Here is a 19610-nt window from a genome sequence, read left to right on the forward strand (position 1 = left end):
CTCCTTGAAGGAAAAGATTAGAGACATTGGTATGGTAGTCTGAATTCTTCTAGATTTTTATAATTTTTCCAATATTTTCCAATTCCATCCATCCACAACTAATTTGATAACACTTATTTTAGCAATGACCTTTTTTGAGTTTTTTTTTTACAGGAATATTTTTCCACACTCACATTTCATTCATTTACAGGAGATTTTACCATCTTACATAATTTCAATCACTAGTACAATGCACATTAACTATTTAGTCTGTTGGGGTACTGAGACACATTGATAAGTAGCATGAAAGCAAATTATTTATTGGATATGTTCCACCACCTTCTAACAAAGGTAGGCCCAGAAAGCAGTTTTTAGTTTGTTGAGTGTGATTGTAATAGCTGTACAGATATAAATTGGGGAAGCTGAAGTAAAGCCCAATTGCATTATGTAGGAGAAGGGATTTAGAGCTTTGGAAAGCAAGGAGATGAGATCTTGAAAGATGCTGAATGAGGCTAGAAGGTAAAGTTTGGAATCTTCCTGGAGAATAATGTAAAGAGGAGATTGAGGGAGATTTGTTTGTTCTCTAGAGATATTCTGGGCTTGAAATGCAATGCAACATATAATGTCTACAATTGTCATCTCCTCTAAAAATCTTCAGCAAAATTGGTCACTTAGTAGTGTTTGAAGATTGTGACAAACACTAATTGTACCTAGAAAGAATCACAAAGGGAGAAAAAGAGTTATCAAAGGGAAAACACTGTAGCCTAGCTTCAAGTTTAAAGACATTGATTGGCCAAAAGATTTTTTTAAAATGATAAAGGCAGTTAAAGGACTGACAGAAATATTTAGGCAATACTATCATCCTAGTGAATGACAGAGATGATCCATGGAAAGGAATGTGGAGGAAATGGAACTCTCCATAGGCTAACCTGACTTGGAGAGCCTTCAGGGAAAACAATAACAAAAAAATGCACAGATTTTGAAGCATAGGGGTGGAATGGAGAGAAGATGTTGATGGAGCAGAAGCAAGAAAGCAAGAAACCAAAGGGATGCTCAGATGACAATGAATTTGGCAAGGACTGTGAAATCAATAAGGAGCTACAAGATGGCATGCACACTTTCCCTCCTGGATCTTTTGATTGCTAAGACTCTTTTCTACATCCTTGATCTCTTCTACACCTCAGTTTCCTCCATTTCAAAGTCATATTCATAACTACTTATAAAATTGTCTACTCAAAAGACTAAAACATAGGTTGAAAAATAAAATTGCCAGTATGCAATCATTTTTGACACACAAAAATGGAATTTTATGTGGTTTGATCTGGAGTAAAACAGTTTATAAGCAGCAAAGCTTCAATTAAAAGTAGTATATCGAGATTTTAAAGAGCAGATGGCATAGCTTGGTGAAATTTACAAAACCTTGGCTTGGATGTTGGGCAAACCCAAGTTTAAATTCTGAATGACCTCCCATCTAGTGTGTGGCCTTGGTCCATTTACTTAACCTCTGAAAGACTAGGATTCTTATGCATGATACGAAGATGGTAACAATACCTACATCTCACTGGGTCAATGTTAGGATTAAATGAGATAAAACTTGAGTGCCCCCTTGTTATATAAGTACTCAATAAATATTAGATATTTAATTACTAATTCTGAGTTAACTTCATTTGCAGTGGTCGTTGTACCTTGCTTCTTATCTTTTCAACTTTTGACTGTCTTCACTTCTTCCCTTTTACTTGCTGTGTATCCTCTTTGGCAATCTCATATATGAAGTTATTTATTATTTTTCTGTGCCTCCCCCACCCCCCACTATTTTCACATCAAATTGAACAAATACTGCTTTTGATGTAGGAATGGAATTCACCAAATCCAGGTAGAACACTCACTGATTTGAGATTCTCTCAGCAAGAGCTACTTCTATGACCACAATTTCTGGCAATTAGGCACTCCCTAAATAGGCACTTTACATACAGTATCTTCCTTACTTTCTGCCCATTTCATTGTTGAGGAAAGATTTATACACTGACACAAGCTATATAATGGACCCTGGGTTCAAAGCAGGTCTGCCTGAAGAGAAATTATGTCTCTTTCCTGAAGTCTGAAATTTAAAGATAGTAATTGATATATGTTATGTTAAATAGGCTTCATTGCACTTGCCAAGTGTCATTGATTGGTACTATCTGCCAGGAGCATTGTGTTGAGAAAGATTCTAAGGCCAAGTCTGTGCTCACGGGGAATGTCATGATCAGTTAGTGATGTCTGCCATAGGTGCAGCAGGTGGGTGGCAAGGGTAGAAACAGCATTTATATTGGTAGTTTGTTGATCCTTGGTCTACAGGCTTAATCGGTTTGATTGCAGCAGCAGAAGTGACCCAAGCTTTGGCTCAGGCCTTCTGGTGTCTTCTTTTTCCTTACTCTCACAAATTTTCGTGCAATTTTCCAAGTGTTTAAGTGGAAATGTAAAGAGTCAACAAAATTCTAAGACCTCCAGAATAATGCCTCTGCCCCATCTGCAGTGTCTTTGGGAAACAGGAGGGATGAGATAGGAAGTTTGCTTTATTAGATATTGCCAGCTGGTCTGACTTCTTTGTGATTGTCCTAAACTAGCTCATTTTGGCTGATAAAAAAAAAAACTCTTCTCTTTTACAGGTGTAAAAACTAATTTGATTTCAAAATAGCTGTTAGTAAAGCAAGATGAGAGAAAAGAGAATGCTCTTTTGGCAGAAGGCATTTAAATCTATTGCATATGGAGATTTTCAGAGTGCTACACTTTTTTGTTTCTGAAATGGGAATGGCAAAGCAATATCAGCTCAACAAGGTGACGGTTTTAACCACAGACACGAAGGAATTTGGGTAGGGACTAAAGTGACTGACCCCAAAATTTTATGTATATGTATATGTAGTTTTTATTTGTTATTACTGTAAACATTGTAACAGCAGTAGAGCTATATTATAACTGATAAAGAAAATGAGAAGAGCAAAAAATATAATCAGATGTCATCACCCTAAAACAAGTAGGCCTTCATAATTTTTTTCTCCATTGATATATGTTTTTCCACATTATTTTCATCAGAGGGCACATGTGATTTGATGTTATTTATTTTTTACTTAATTTTTTCTCTAGGCTTTAATCAGCAGTCATTCAAAGTGTATTTTAGTAGACTCACAATAAAAATAACAACAAAATACTCATTAACCAATTTGTAACTACCACTTTTATGTTGAATTTTACATTGCCTTTTTGGACTCTCAATTTAAAAGTTCATTTTGCTGGAAAAATGTACTGACAAACAGCATAAATATTGACAAACGGCTGTAGCCTTTTGGCATACATACTCCTTGTGCATGTGACATATCTTTGGGAAAGTGGATCAAAATAAAATATGGGTAGTTGTCGGTAGTTTTAAAAGGAAAACCGTAGCATCAGAGAACTGGAAGGTGATTTTGACAGGCCACATAATCTATTCCTGTGCTTCAAGAATCTAAGAAAGGAAGACCCAACAAATTCTTTTTACAGCCCATTTCAACGCTTGGCAGCTCTTACTGTCAGAGATTTCTTCCATATTTCAACCATATTCTTCATTTTCTATTTTCAATTTCATTCTTTTTGACCCGGTGTCTATAATGACAATTCCTTTATTCCTAATTTTTCTTTTCTGGAAATGGTACCATCCTATTTCTTGTAAGCCAAGGATGGCAAAGGAATTTTCTCTCCCACATCAGCTTTGGGGTTTGGCAATAGCCACCTGAAATGCCAGGTTCCCCTTACTCATCCCCTAGCCCAGCTCTGTGGGGAATTTACACAGGGGTCAATTAATGATATCTTCATCTTCCATGAGCAAGAGTTGGGGAATTAGGCATATGTCATAGGAATGTTCTGAAGCTTTTCTCCAAGGCCAGTTTGTTCCCCAGTAACCAGGGGTGATAGGAGAAATACTTAAAATGTACTGAAGGCAGGCCACTCCCAAATGGACTGTGGCCAGCCAGAGGACCAGCGGGGTCTGTTGGAGAATCTTCTATGCCAAGTGTGAACACTTCAGTTGCTGGGTCTTGTGGAGCTCCAGTGAGTCCTGGGGAGGTAGGTGCAGAAGGAGAGAACACTAGAGCAGCTTTTATCAACTGAATATTTTAACAACTGCTGTAGAGGTAACGGTTGGTACTCAGTGAATATCAGCTTTCCCTCTGCACTCTTGACACCCACTCCAAATTCATGAGGCCTGAAATATGTGAGTAGGACAAGTCACACACCTCTCTTTGCTCAGTCTTCCTATTTTGGTGTGTTTTTAAGCAACTTAGAAACTCATCTCCTGATTTTTTTTTTTCTTAAATACCTGAATTGGCATGCAACATATGCAAAATTCCACTGTTAAATAAACTCGAAAGTAAGTTGCAGATTTTGCAGTAGATTCTGCAAAATGTTATAAACTACTAAAAAAAAAAAAAAGATGTCATTGGTGAATAGCACATCACAAGAAACAGAGCCAGGGACTCACCATTTATCAGAGTCATTCAATTAAACAAACCCAAAAGAAAACTCCTCCAAGAAAATCCTTTCATAGCGATAATGAAAAACAAAACAAAACTTGTCTTTGCCTTTTTTTTTTTTTTAATAAAAGGGCTGTTTAAAAAGATGACTGTAGAGTATGTACCACTTCTCCCAGATTTGCTGTGCAGAAGTACGTAAGTGTGAGTGATGTAGAGGTGCTTGTTTATTATGGAGCACATTTCAATGCAGTAATCATAAATATTGCTAAGGTTGTGCTCTGTTGAAATATGACCTACATACTCTTGATTGTTTGTGTTATGTGATTTGTCTGACACCCATTACATTCTGGGTAATAGCAGCCATTTGTTGCTCTGCACAGCAGGCTCTTTTGACAAAAGAAAATAGGCGGCAATAAAAAAGCTATAGTCTGAATTACATTCTGCACCGAGCTGCACTGCTGAGAGTTTGTGCAAGTGTGTTAACAATGCTTGGAACTGCCTCTTGTCAGCCTTCAGCCTGTAATGGCCATCTGTCCTCACATAAATCTGTCAAAACCTGCTAAGTTCAAGAGAGAGCAGGGAATATACCTTGTACTGTCAACACCAAAATGTACACATTCCCCAGAAAATCAACATGCAGGAAATAATCCAGAGGTTATGGGAGGCATTAGCACTGTTGATTTGGGCTTGTGGCATGAAATCGAGAGTCCAGAGATTAGTGGGAAGATGAGCAAAGGTAGTGGCATCAAGGGATTGAGCACCGACCTCCCTCTTACTTCAGGGGGAAAGTTTTGGGTAGCAGAGGTGAGGCTAGAGAAATAACAACTAGTTCAGAGGCAGCAAGGGGTTGCCTGTCTCATCAGCAGCTCTGAAAAGTTTAACACTGTGTTAAAAGAAAGAAACGTACTCCTTGCACCTTTGTTTTGTTTTGTTTGGCTTTGGGTCTCAGCTGTATCGTATCTGGAGATAGGCTTTCCATTAGGGAGGCACTTGGTGATAGGAAATCTTGTCATCTGTGAGATTCCTCAATCTTGCTTTGAGATATTCTCTGGTTAGAGAGGTTTCAGTAAACAATGAAGGGTTTAGGGAATTAACCAAATTATTTTTTTCTCTCCATCTACTCACTAATCTTGAAATATCTTCCATTCAATAAGCAAGTATTACCTATTTGTTTCAACAAATGGTGCCAGCAGAAATTTACAGCCCTGATATTTTTACTCACAGGGCATATTTGATGGTCTCTGGGTGTTTCCATCAATTTTAAGCGTATATGCAGAAAAATATACTCATGTCAAATTTTAAAGAAGCGCCTTTCTATTAAAATCGATTTGAAGTCCCTGGAGGCTGAGTCCCTGAAATAGTAGTATCTGGTGTCATATCCAGCACATAGTAGGTGTTCAACGAATGTCTGTTCAATGGCCACAGGCTGTCTAATGTGTGACAGAGGTAAAAGGCTTTGTTTTTTAACTCAAAGAAAGTACAATCAAGGTGTCGCCACTCCCCAGAGCAACTTGAGAACCAGTTATTTAAGCGATAATGAGCTTAGGTACTAGGACAAGGGTTTCAAATTTTCAAGACTCAGAAGGATTTCTATATTTGAAATCCCTAGATACCTGAGCTATTTTTAGAACCAGTCTCTCTTTAATAGTGGCCTAATTTGGCGTTCCTGAAGTTTAAGGTTTCTTTTTATAAATCTAAAATATCTGTCAAGATATGTGTACCTGAGAGTACAAAGGGGCGTGCAGCAGACACTCTAGGGCTGGGGTTCTCCAGATGTGGCCTCTGAAGCATCTCATTAAAAATGTTTACCCAGTTTCTCAAGTGATTGTTGGGCTGCTGAAATGTGAGACTCATGACTAAAGGAGAATCTAGAAAAAATAAAATTAGTACAAAATAATAATGCAACAAATGTGCCCAAGCAACATCCTGCAAAGCGCTTATAATTGATTTGGAAAGACAAGACATAATTCACATTCAAAAAGAGATAAGCAAAAATGTATAGTAATATTTGATTGGTATCAAGAGAGGGATCCTGACAGTAAATTACTAAAGAAGTAAAAATTACCCTAGCTTGGGGTGATCATGCAAAGATTTATGGAGGTGGATGTGAGGATGTTGAATGCCATTTCCTCCAATTCAAGGGCTATGTCATTGGATATATTTGATTGGTATTTACTCAGCAAAGAGAGATTATTCATCATTATTTCTTTAAGTATCTTAGGCTCCTAGGAGGAATATTTGAGAGTGTGCTTTTTTTTTTTTTTTCTTGCTGGGAATTGCAAGTGGTAATTGAAGGTAGCATGTAGAAGAAATCAGTATGCATGAATAAGGCAGTGCAATTGGTAAATAAAACAAGTGAAAACGGAGAGAAAAGAAAAGATTGACCAAATAGGAATTTCTTAGATTGAGTAAAAGACATACTCATCTATGAGAGAGGAAACAAGAGTTGAGTGTGCCTCAGTGGCACAGATGTTTCATTCAGTCATGTAAGTCACTCCCTTTGCTATAGCAAAGAGAGGGGTAAAGAGCCATCCAAGAGCAGCTGTTAACAAAGGGAAGCCTTTTGGAGACTCAGGTGTACCATGAATGGAGTACAGTGTACCATTCGCTTTGTGTTTGCATTTCTCTATCTTTCTGAACTTTTCTGAGTTAGAACTCCAAAGTCAAACCACCTTGCATTTCTATACCTTTTCTTCTCTCAGGGAGAATTAGCTTTGAATAATAAAAATTGCCAAATATTTGTGTAAAATATTTCACTTTAGAGAAAACATTCATTCTTTCCATTTCTTTATTATAAAGTAGGAGAGTGAGGCAGCATCTTCCTGTTCATATCAAAATTTCATGTGGCTTTCTGTGACCTACTTGGCTCTTGGTATATGTGTGTGTGTATGTGTGTGTGTGTGTGTGTCTGTGTTTATTTTTTTTCCAGTAAGGTAGCGCATTTTTTTCCTTGAAATTTGCCTTAAGTCTAACCCCAGGCTTGTTAGCAGACTTGAAGTTCTTTTTGCTGAATTGTATTCACCCCGCCTCCTAAATAGAAAATGTATTGTAAACTAAAATGCTCCCTTGTAAGCATAAAGTCATTTGAACTCCAGCCTGCCCTTCTTCAAAGTTCCTTGGACTCTGGAGCCACTTGACAATGGTTCTTCCTCGGCACAAAGGGATGAGTAGGGCTTATTCGGGGGGAAACTCAGCAGAGGAAATTACTACACTTCACGAACTCTCCCACAGTGGTTTCTGATGAAATGTTCTGCCCTCCTATAAAAAAGCAGAAGGAGCAACAACTGATGGCTGTTCCTTTCTTCCTTTTTATTTATTTAATTAGTTAACTGCTGAAGTTTGGCTGAGTTTCAATCCCTCAGTCTCATAACCCTCCGTTATGCTGTGCTCTATATAAAATGGTCGGCTGGCACTGTGATATTTAGTGCTACTGTTCACTTAGGTTTCTGTTGCAGAACCATATTTTAGACAGAATGTATTAGTTATGCTTACAAGAATGTATTATACCTACATTAGCCATGGTTTACTAGGTTAATGAACTGTGGAGACAAAGAATCACTGCCATTAAGTTGTAGAGTTGCTCTAGGTCCCTGCATTTGGCTGTCGTATTTCACTGAACTTACTTTGAAGTTGCTTACGTCACTCTCACCATTGCCCCATATTTCCTGTCATCCCATCTTTTTTTTTTTTTTTTCTTTTAAGTTGCTTAATTCCTTGGCTCCAAGGGTAGATTCTCTTGATTGGACAAAGACCCCTGAGCTGCTTGCATCCTCTGTGATGTTCTTTGCAGACAAATGCTACCAAGGCTATTCTGTGATTCCTCAGTCTCACTTTGTTAATTTTCCATAAAGCAGCCCATACAATCCCCTTGAAAATGCAAGCTTTGGTAATAATGCCTAGTTCCGTGCAGGCCAGGGGTGATGAGTTCATGTTTTCTGGGAAGCAGGATTTGTTAGCGTTGGTGTTTGAAATACAAAAGATCACAGCTCTGCCTCCTGCTCAGCACTGTAGATCCATCTTTTCTTGGTGATAGAGGCTTAGAGGATGAGTCAGTTTTTCAGGCCTTGTCATGAAATTAGTTTCCTTCTTCTTCACTCAGTTTGAATCCTTGTCTGAAATCTTGGAAAAATTAGAAACATGTGTCTTGGCATTTAAGAACATTATCTCTGTCTGTTTTCTCTTTCTCTCCCCCCGCTTTTTTTTTTTTCTAATTTTTGCCTTAGGCCTAACTCCACCCACCACTCCTCCTCATAAAGCCAACCAAGATAACCCTTTTAGGGCTTCTCCAAAGCTGAAGTCCTCTTGCAAGACTGTGGTGCCACCACCATCAAAGAAGCCCAGGTACAGTGAGTCTTCTGGTACACAAGGCAATAACTCCACCAAGAAAGGGCCGGAGCAATCCGAGTTGTATGCACAACTCAGCAAGTCCTCAGTGCTCACTGGCGGACATGAGGAAAGGAAGACCAAGCGGCCCAGTCTACGGCTGTTTGGTGACCATGACTATTGCCAGTCAATTAATTCCAAAACGGAAATACTCATTAATATATCACAGGAGCTCCAAGACTCTAGACAACTAGAAAATAAAGATGTCTCCTCTGATTGGCAGGGGCAGATTTGTTCTTCTACAGATTCAGACCAGTGCTACCTGAGAGAGACTTTGGAGGCAAGCAAGCAGGTCTCTCCTTGCAGCACAAGAAAACAGCTCCAAGACCAGGAAATCCGAGCCGAGCTGAACAAGCACTTCGGTCATCCCAGTCAAGCTGTTTTTGACGACGAAGCAGACAAGACCAGTGAACTGAGGGACAGTGATTTCAGTAATGAACAATTCTCCAAACTACCTATGTTTATAAATTCAGGACTAGCCATGGATGGCCTGTTTGATGACAGCGAAGATGAAAGTGATAAACTGAGCTACCCTTGGGATGGCACGCAATCCTATTCATTGTTCAATGTGTCTCCTTCTTGCTCTTCTTTTAACTCTCCATGTAGAGATTCCGTGTCACCACCCAAATCCTTATTTTCTCAAAGACCCCAAAGGATGCGCTCTCGTTCAAGGTCCTTTTCTCGACACAGGTCGTGTTCCCGATCACCATATTCCAGGTCAAGATCAAGGTCCCCAGGCAGTAGATCCTCTTCAAGGTAAACCTTGGCAAAACCCTAATAACACAAAAGGTGTTCCTAAGAAGTAAAAAAAATAAAATACAAATAAAAATTTGAAATCTGCAGCCATTCTTGCCCGACCACTGCAATTCTGGCGCTGCTGGAACTAACGAGAATGTTGTTACACTCACATCTCTCTCCATGTTCTCTGAAATCTGTCAGCTCTGAGCACAGTGCCTTGAGCCAGTCCTATCAGAGAGAGCAATTTGTTAAGAAACTTGCTCATCTAACTTTTTCCATTACCTGGAGAGCTGCCCTGTGCCAGGATAGCGGAGACCCATGCAAGATAAAGCTGACAGTGTACCAGACCTGGTGCTCAGTGTTAACATCAATAAGAGACGCTGAGAGAGAGCACATCACTCCCAGCCCTCTAAGCTGACTAGATGATCACAAACTGTCACTGGGAAATCTCACTAGTAGCTGGGAAGAAAAAGCCAGTCTCTGTAATACAGTGTCCCAGAGGATGCTCCACAGTGCTGATAAACTTGGGTTAAGTGGCAGTTGCAAACGCCCTTTTTGTTTTTCTCCTCTGTCGCAGATCCTGCTATTACTATGAGTCAAGCCACTACAGACACCGCACGCACCGAAATTCTCCCTTGTATGTGAGATCACGTTCAAGATCGCCCTACAGCCGTCGGCCCAGGTAATGAGGCATGTCATTTTCGTTTGGCTCCCTTTATCCCCTCCTTGAGATGACAAGATGTTCTCCAAAACCCTATACCCCTCCCCATATTATTATTCATTTTGCTCATGCAAATTGAGGTGGTTGACTTAGTGATGAAGTTATGTTTCCCAGGTATGACAGCTACGAGGAATATCAGCACGAGAGGCTGAAGAGGGAAGAATATCGCAGAGAGTATGAGAAGCGAGAGTCTGAGAGGGCCAAGCAAAGGGAGAGGCAGAGGCAGAAGGCAATTGTAAGTGGCCTGGAGCTCACTTTTATTTTAAAGTAGGGTTTCTTCTTTTTCTGTGTGCTTTTTTTGGTGATAAATTAGAAAATAAACAAAAGCTAAGTCTTTGTTAGTTTGTTAGAACAGGCCATTTTCAGCCTTCTGGCTTTAAAATATCCATAAGTCTTCGGTCCCTGTTGACCTAACTTATTGGAAAATAAAATGTTTAAGTCAGTATATTTCTCACTCACAGTTTCATTTTGAAGTTCATTACTGTTTTCACCTTCTGTTTTGAAAAATGGAGGGAGTAGAGATTTTTTTTCAGTCAGATATTGGTTCTTTCTGATCACAGGATGAGTTTTTCTTTCTGTTTCCTGTTACTTCTCTCTTTGAGTGGAAAAAGAGGAGGGATTGCTATCTCGTTTCAGTTTTTGTCTTTTTGGCCGGCAGGAGACTTAAATTGTCCATGAAGAGACTGAGTTCAAGTTGGATTTAAAGGAGGCAGGGGAGGAAGAGTTGCTAAGAAAGTCATCATTTCTGGCTGGGCACGATGGCTCATGCCTGTAATCCCAGCACTTTGGGAGGCCAAGGCGGGTGGATCACTTAAGGCCAGAAGTTTGAGAACAGCCTGGCCAACATAGGAAACAGGAAACAACACAGGAGACAGGAAACGCTGTCTCTACTAAAAATACAAAAATTAGCCAGGCGTGGTGGTGCATGCCTGTAATCCCAGCTACTCAGGAGGCTGAGGCAGGAGAATTGCTTGAACCAGGGAGGTGGAGGTTGCAATGAGCTGAGACTGCACCACTGAACTCCAGCCTGGGTGACAGAGTGAGACTCTGTCTCAAAAAAAAAAAAAAAAAAAAAAAAAAAAAAAAAAAAAAAAAAAAAAAAAAAAAAAAAAAGTTATTTCTTCTGTGTGATGGTCGCTATCTAACTGGGTAATTGACACACCCACATTTCTTTTTTTTTTTTTTTTTTAATTATACTTTAGGTTTTAGGGTACATGTGCACAATGTGCAGGTTTGTTACATATGTATCCATGTGCCATGTTGATTTCCTGCACCCATTAACTCGTCATTTAGCATTAGGTGTATCTCCTAATGCTGTCCCTCCCCCCTCCCCCAACCCCACAACAGTCCCCGGAGTGTGATGTTCCCCTTCCTGTGTCCATGAGTTCTCATTGTTCAATTCCCACCTAGGAGTGAGAACATACAGTGTTTGGTTTTTTGTCCTTGCGATAGTTTACTGAGAATGATGTTTTCCAGTTTCATCCATGTCCCTACAAAGGACACGAACTCATCATTTTTTATGGCTGCATAGTATTTCATGGTGTATATGTGCCACATTTTCTTAATCCAGTCTGTCATTGTTGGACATTTGGGTTGGTTCCAACTCTTTGCTATTGTGAATAGTGCCGCAATAAACATACGTGTGCATGTGTCTTTATAGCAGCATGATTTATAGTCCTTTGGGTATATACCCAGTAATGGGATGGCTGGGTCAAATGGTATTTCTAGTTCGAGATCCCTGAGGAATCGCCACACTGACTTCCACAATGGTTGAACTAGTTTACAGTCCCACCAACAGTGTAAAAGTGTTCCTATTTCTCCACATCCTCTCCAGCACCTGTTGTTTCCTGATTTTTTAATGATGGCCATTCTAACTGGTGTGAGATGGTATCTCACTGTGGTTTTGATTTGCATTTCTCTGATGGCCAGTGATGATGAGCATTTCTTCATGTGTTTTTTGGCTGCATAAATGTCTTCTTTTGAGAAGTGTCTGTTCATGTCCTTTGCCCACTTTTTGATGGGGTTGTTTGTTTTTTTCTTGTAAATTTGTTTGAGTTCATTGTAGATTCTGGATATTAGCCCTTTGTCAGATGAGTAGGTTGCAAAAATTTTCTCCCATTCTGTAGGTTGCCTGTTCACTCTGATGGTAGTTTCTTTTGCTGTGCAGAAGCTCTTTAATTTAATTAGATCCCATTTGTCAATTTTGGCTTTTGTTGCCATTGCTTTTGGTGTTTTAGACATGAAGTCCTTGCCCACGCCTATGTCCTGAATGGTATTGCCTAGGTTTTCTTGTAGGATTTTAATGGTTTTAGGTCTAACATTTAAGTCTTTAATCCATCTTGAATTAATTTTTGTATAAGGTGTAAGGAAGGGATCCAGTTTCAGCTTTCTACATATGGCTAGCCAGTTTTCCCAGCACCATTTATTAAATAGAGAATCCTTTCCCCATTTCTTGTTTTTGTCAGGTTTGTCAAAGATCAGATAGTTGTAGATATGCAGCATCATTTCTGAGGGCTCTGTTCTATTCCATTGATCTATGTCTCTGTTGTGGTACCAGTACCATGCCGTTTTGGTTACTGTAGCCTTGTAGTATAGTTTGAAGTCAGGTAGCATGATGCCTCCAGCTTTGTTCTTTTGGCTTAGGATTGACTTGGCAATGCAGGCTCTTTTTTGCTTCCATATGAACTTTAAAGTAGTTTTTTCCAATTCTGTGAAGAAAGTCATTGGTAGCTTGATGGGGATGGTATTGAATCTATAAATTACCTTGGGCAGTATGGCCATTTTCACGATATTGATTCTTCCAACCCATGAGCATGGAATGTTCTTCCATTTGTTTGTATCCTCTTTGATTTCATTGAGCAGTGGTTTGTAGTTCTCCTTGAAGAGGTCCTTCACATCCCTTGTAAGTTGGATTCCTAGGTATTTGATTCTCTTTGAAGCAATTGTGAATGGGAGTTCACTCATGATTTGGCTCTCTGTTTGTCTGTGATTGGTGTACAAGAATGCTTGTGATTTTTGTACATTAATTTTGTATCCTGAGACTTTGCTGAAGTTGCTAATCAGCTTAAGGAGATTTTGGGCTGAGACAATGGGGTTTTCTAGATATACAATCATGTCATCTGCAAACAGGGACAATTTGACTTCCTCTTTTCCTAATTGAATACCCTTTATTTCCTTCTCCTGCCTGATTGCTCTGGCCAGAACTTCCAGCAGTATGTTGAATAGGAGCACTGAGAGAGGGCATCCCTGTCTTGTGCCAGTTTTCAGAGGGAATGCTTCCAGTTTTTGCCCATTCAGTATGATATTGGCTGTGGATTTGTCGTAGATAGACACACCCACATTTCTTATGAACTACTTTTCAATGACATTTTATAGATTTCAGCACGACTTACCAGGGGGTATTATATTCACTTGACATATAGACAGTGCTGACCCTTCTGTGTAAAGATCCATGTTATGTTATATTTGTTTGCTGTCTGAAGATTAGTCCTCATTTTCAGCAGCTGCTGACTAGTGGTTAGGCTTTACCCCTACTCCCTACCGCTGTTTATCAACCTAGACTTTGGATGGCAAAAATAAGTCAGTCCAGTTGTGAAAATCCAGCCCATGCCCGTGGCAGACATTCCTAATCAATAATGGAACTCTTTCCCATTGAGCCCCCTCAGAGCCTTACGGTCTTTTCTGACATGAGGCTCTAGGGAGCCATGACTAATCAATGAGCTATAGCACTGCTTTTATTCAGTGCAGCTGCTGCCTGTCTGTGCTAGCCACTCAGAGTTAGCTCAGTGAAGATCAGCTTTTGACATATCTTGCATCTAAGCTAGCCAAGGCTTAGGGAAATGATTTTTGACTGTAAAGGTTAGATTTATGTGTTATCTTTAAAAAAAACTCACTAACATCAACACAATTCTGCAAAAGCTATATAAAAGAGCTGACTAATGGAATCAAAATCAAGCATTGGCCAACAGTTACCAGCTGGAGAAAAAAGGTTAAATGAGAGATTTGTTCAACACAGGCACTTAAGGAGAAAGAAGTGAGAAGTAATTGAACACTTAGGCCAAAGTTTTGGAGGGTTTGCTGCCATTTAACTTTGAATCTACCTAAGACTGAATCAAAGGCATTTTGCAAATTACAACAATTTGCCTCATTTTTCTCAACTTCCAAATGAGCAGTGATATTAAGATTTGCCAAAGTGTCATTAGTTAACACTTACGAAGACTAATGAAAATTAAAATTTAATTTTTCTAATATCACTGTATTTAATTAATGGCCTATTCAATAATTATAATAACTCACATTTATATCGTGACATATAATTTACAAAGCCTTTTAATATGGCACATTATAATCATTGCAAAAGAAAATCATGCTGAGCAAACATGCAGGAAAATGATTATTTTGGTGTTTGCAAATTTATATTTTATAAAATCCTTCATTTTTCCCCCGAAAATAGGACATTAAAGAGAAAGATTAACAGTTTCATCATAAATTTGCTTATATGGCCAAGACACAACACAGTTATAACTAAAGCCAGATTAATATTTTAATCAAAAGTATGTAAATAAATGATGTGTTTATTTTATGCCTTCTAAAGATGATTAAGTGCCAGATACTAATAAAGAAAGGAAGGGAGGTGTCTTTTTTGTTGCTAGTTTGGCCCTTTACAGATAGAGCAAGTAGTGTCATTGGTCTAGATGAGACAAAAGCACCCTGAGGGTCACCAGCCTCAGCTTGGAAGCAAATGCTACCCTGTTGTCCCTTTGTGTTACAAATGTTGACTAGTTCCTCTGTTAATTCTTAGATGAAAGTAATCTATATCAGTTCTCTTCCAAAGAGCACTTGTAATACAAGTGTCAACTTGGTTTTTATTAAATCACTTTACATTAACTAGCCATTTGTGAGAATTTTGGCTTCAAAGTTCGCTTTTGTTTTTGAAAAGTAGATTGAAGGAAACCTAGAACATAGAGATTGTTTACCAACAGAGTCAACTGTAAGTGATAAGTGCTTAATAAAGATTTGGAACTTACTGTTTAACCAACTTCCATTTAGACAATTACATGCTATTTCTGTTGAACACGAGTGAAAATTCATAGCTCTTTCTGTAATAAATATTTGCCATTTGGTTGGGATATAAAATTAAGAAAGACATGGTCCCTGTATCCAAGGAGCTTCGACTCTACTGGCAGATAAAGATACACAAACAGGCAATACCGTGTGATAAGTGCTATTATAAGGGGTGCATCTGTGGCACTGTTTTGGTGGTATATTGGGGGCATCCAGATCTATGTATGAAGGAGAACATCCTCAGACAGGGTAAGACTGATTCCAAATCCTAAAGGGAGAAAGGACAAAGGTTTTCTCCACCTGCAGCATCCAATATGGTAGCCTTTAGCCACATGGTTAATTTGATTGGGCCATATTAAGATGCACTGTGTGATTGGATTTAGAAGACTTAGTATAAAAAATAGTGTAAAATATTTCATTAATCTTTTTATATCAATCACAAATTGATATAATAGTTTGGACATGTTGAGCCCAATACAATATATTATTAACATTGAGTTTTTCATATTTTTACTTTTTAAAATGTGGCTCTTAGAAAATTGTACATGACGTATACTGCATTATATTATTACTGGACATTGCTGTTTTAGACAGAGGCTATAGCTTATACTAAGTCTCTAAAAAAGAATAAGGTATATTGAGAAACTACTAGTCATTTAATTGGAACACTGAGACACAAGAGAGGCAAGAAATAAGTCTAGAAGGAATGGTGGAAGACAGCCTAAAGGGTCCTATAATTCATGCTAAAGATTTTGAAAGCTATCTTGAAGGCATCGTGGAACTATTTAATGAGTTTACCCACAGGAGTTTTTTTTTTTTTATTGATTCCCTTCCTCCAAATAGTTAGCTTTCTAGTACCATAATGCATCCCCAAAGTATATTTCTATGGGCTTGAGTGCAGGGATACATGCAATGATTTTCAACTGATTTGAAAAAATTAGCTTGAAAATTCATACATAGAAGAGCTAAGGGAACAAGGACAGTCCAGACTTCAGTTGGTCAGGTAGGTGATGTTCTTTCAATGTTTGAAACAACCTTAAAGTAATGAGTAAGAAGCAAATTACATATAAGATATCTTGGGGGCAGTGTTGGGTTTTTCATTAATCAAAGCAATCATATATTTAGGGAACCAGAAAAACAGAGACTCCAAAAGGCAATGAAAAAAAAAACCCTTAGAAATTCAATAATTGTTATTTTACAAAATTAAAGTCATCTTTTTAACCTTTGTCTGCATTACTTCTATTCTGAGTTCCATAAGTAGGAGGTGTTTTAGGAGATCTGTAAACTTTTCATTGCTTATGTTTCTAGAATCCTAATTCAGCCCAAGTTGAGTGAACCAAATCCAAAAGCAAAGAGAACACTAATAATTAGTAATTACCAATGCAAAACCATATATTGTGGTTGAATGTTACCATTGTTTCATTTGGCACTTTCCTGTAATTTCCATCCAGACTCTTTCTCAAAAAGCAATTCACTTTCTGCCTTTCTCAGACTCGTAAGCTTGAAACAATTCAGGTTATATTGGGACTCTGCAAGCCAGAGTTTAGTACTTAATGTCTAAACTGTCACTGCTCTAATTTCTTGTGGAGTTCTAAGTCCAACTCCATTTGCAATCTGTACAGTTTTCTGCCAGAAAACATGATAATGGGATGTTAATTTAAAGGGCAAATCTAGACATTGTGATACAGCTCAGCACTTAAAACCAAAACCAAATCTGCTCGGGTGGCAATGACTACTTTACTTCTCTGTTGGTCAGTGTCCAGCTCAGAAGCCAGGGACAGTGTATTACTGCTGATAATTACAAACTTCTTCCAAATGAAATGAAAAACACTGTGCAATTACTCAGAGTTTTTTTTTTTTTGTTTGTTTGTTTTTTTTTATTTGAGATGGAGTCTTGCTCTGTTGCCCAGGCTGGAATGCAGTGGCACGATCTTGGCTCACTGCAAGCTCCGCCTCCTGGGTTCATGCCATTCTTCTGCCTCAGCCTCCTGAGTAGCTGGGACTACAGGTGCCTACCACCACGCATGGCTAATTTTTTATATTTTTAGTAGAAACGGGGTTTCACCGTGTTGGCCAGGCTGGTCTCGATCTCCTGACCTCGTGATCTGCCCACCTCGGCCTCCCGAAGTGCTCAGAGTTATTCTTTTTTGGAGAAAATGAAATAGCTTTCTATTCAAGCCTCTTTAAAGAGATATTTTATGTGAGTGAGTATATGTTATATTGTGACTAAGTTCAATATTTAGAAATATTGTTTTATGAAAAGATGAATAAATTATAGAGATCTGCTATACAACATAGTACCTATAGTTAACTATGCTATTGTACACTTTAAAATGTTGAGAGATAGATTTCTTGTTATTCACACACACACACACACACACACACACATACACACACACACACACAAGAAAAAAACACAAAAGAACACAAGGAAATTTTGGAGGTGATGAATACATATAGTACCATGATTGTGATGATGGTATCAAGGATATAGGCATATGTCCAAACCCATCAAAATGTATATGTTTAATATGTACAATTTTTTGATAGATCAATTATACTTCAGGGAAGCTTTTTTAAAAAGTAGTTATGCATACTCTTATTCTATAATTTTCATGTTTTCTGACTTACCAGTATGTTTACTTGCATGTTAGCTTTTATTTGCATCTTACCTTTTAAGTAGACTAACCTGGACTTATTCACATTAACCAGCCTTAGACACTAAGCAGGGATAGTGGCACACGGTACGTGAATGGGGGACACTTTGGAAAAATTTAATGCTACAATTTTGTTTTTTCTCTAAGAACACTTCCTAGTAGTAGGCATTTATTGACTACCTACTGAATTAGGTTAGATAATATTAACGGCAAGAAAGAAAAACACTTTTAGCATTTTTTAGAATCTTTGTATTTCTTTCTATCTGTACCTTTCCACTTTTCTTTTCTTTTTTTTTTTTTTTTTTTTTTTTTTTTTGAGACAGACCGTGTCGCCAGGTTGGACAATGGCCGACTCGGATCTTCGTCAACTCCGGTTCACCCTTTCTCTGCCTCACCTCTCGCTAGTGGGATACAGGACCCGCCACCAGCCTGGCTAATTTTTTTTTTGTATTTAATAGAGACAGGGTTTCACCGTGGTCTCGATCTCCTGACCTCGTGATCCGCCTGCCTCGGCCTCCCAAAGTGCTGGGATCACAAGCATGAGCCACCGCGCCCGGCCTCCACTCACCTTTTCTTTTAGTTGGAATACACTATACATTCAATGGTATTTATAATATCTTTGCAATTTTTGAGGCAGTCAGGTTACAGTTAATCTAGGAATGAACAACAGTATTTCACTGCCAAATTTGATATGTAGTTTCCTTAGCATAGAAAAAAAGATTTTTACATTATTCTGACTTGCAAACATAGAGAGCTGAAATCTACATTATATCAAGCTCTTCCTTGTTACCTAGCTTAAAGGACATTTTAGAGAGATCACCCATTAAAAGCATTAAATGCTTGGCATAGATAAGAATTCAACAAATGTTCATCTCTCTACTACCTTCTGTCTTTTCTTAGTCAAACCCCTTTATCAGGAGTAGTTTATTTGATGAGAAACAACCACTGTTTGTTTTCCTCCAGTAACTGGGAAGCTCTAGACTCTTTTTGATGAAGATTTTAGTAATGTGAAGTCAGTTAATTCAGTCAGGTTTTTGTTTCTTTCTTTATCCCCCATGTTTTGGTATAATGCGGATTTACTATAGATGTTAATGCAATGTAAGTCTTCAATTTTATTATCCACCCCATCAGCTTACTAGCTTTTGTGAAAACTGAAGCTAAAAGTTATTTGATAAATGTTCCATCCTCCTCGATAGTGAAAACTGGTCCGAAAATCATTTTTCAAGGAGCTGTTTCCAAAGGTTTAGAGTTCCTCCAAGCCTTTAAGAAGTTGAAAATGTTATTAAGCATTTTGATTTCTTTTCCTTTCATCTCCTGTTTAGAAATTAATGTCTTGAAAAATTGGCTGCAAATGTTAAGGTTTTTTAAAGATATGAAATCTATTCATCTGTCTAATACAACTGCAACATGTTTAAAAGAATCAGTTCCTTGCTAGACATTTGGCCAATCTTAGAAAGATTTTTGTCTTTGCTTTCTAGGCATTTGGATGCCTTTTATTTTCATTTTTAGCAGTAGGAAAATCAAGCACTTCAATAATTTTCTCAAATAAGCATTTCAACATGTATTCAATCTCTGATCTTTGTA

General features: G+C 38.3%; 1 protein-coding gene across 9 annotated transcripts in view; it reads left to right on the forward strand.

Annotated features, from left to right (window-relative positions):
• Positions 1-19610, forward strand: part of PPARGC1A (PPARG coactivator 1 alpha) — a 337407-nt gene that overhangs the window by 268421 nt on the left and 49376 nt on the right. For all 9 annotated transcript variants that reach the window (XR_009210503.1, XR_009210501.1, XR_009210502.1 and 6 more), the window contains 3 exons: positions 8687-9602; positions 10162-10266; positions 10420-10540. Coding sequence is in view for 6 of the 9 variants with exons in the window: in XM_032135352.2 (XP_031991243.2) it covers positions 8687-9602; positions 10162-10266; positions 10420-10540 (1142 nt within the window). In the remaining 3 variants the exon portion in view is untranslated. The remainder of the gene's footprint in view (positions 1-8686; positions 9603-10161; positions 10267-10419; positions 10541-19610) is intronic.

The sequence above is a fragment of the Hylobates moloch genome, unplaced genomic scaffold, assembly GCF_009828535.3.
Source record: "Hylobates moloch isolate HMO894 unplaced genomic scaffold, HMol_V3 SCAFFOLD_17, whole genome shotgun sequence".
Lineage (NCBI taxonomy): Eukaryota > Metazoa > Chordata > Mammalia > Primates > Hylobatidae > Hylobates > Hylobates moloch.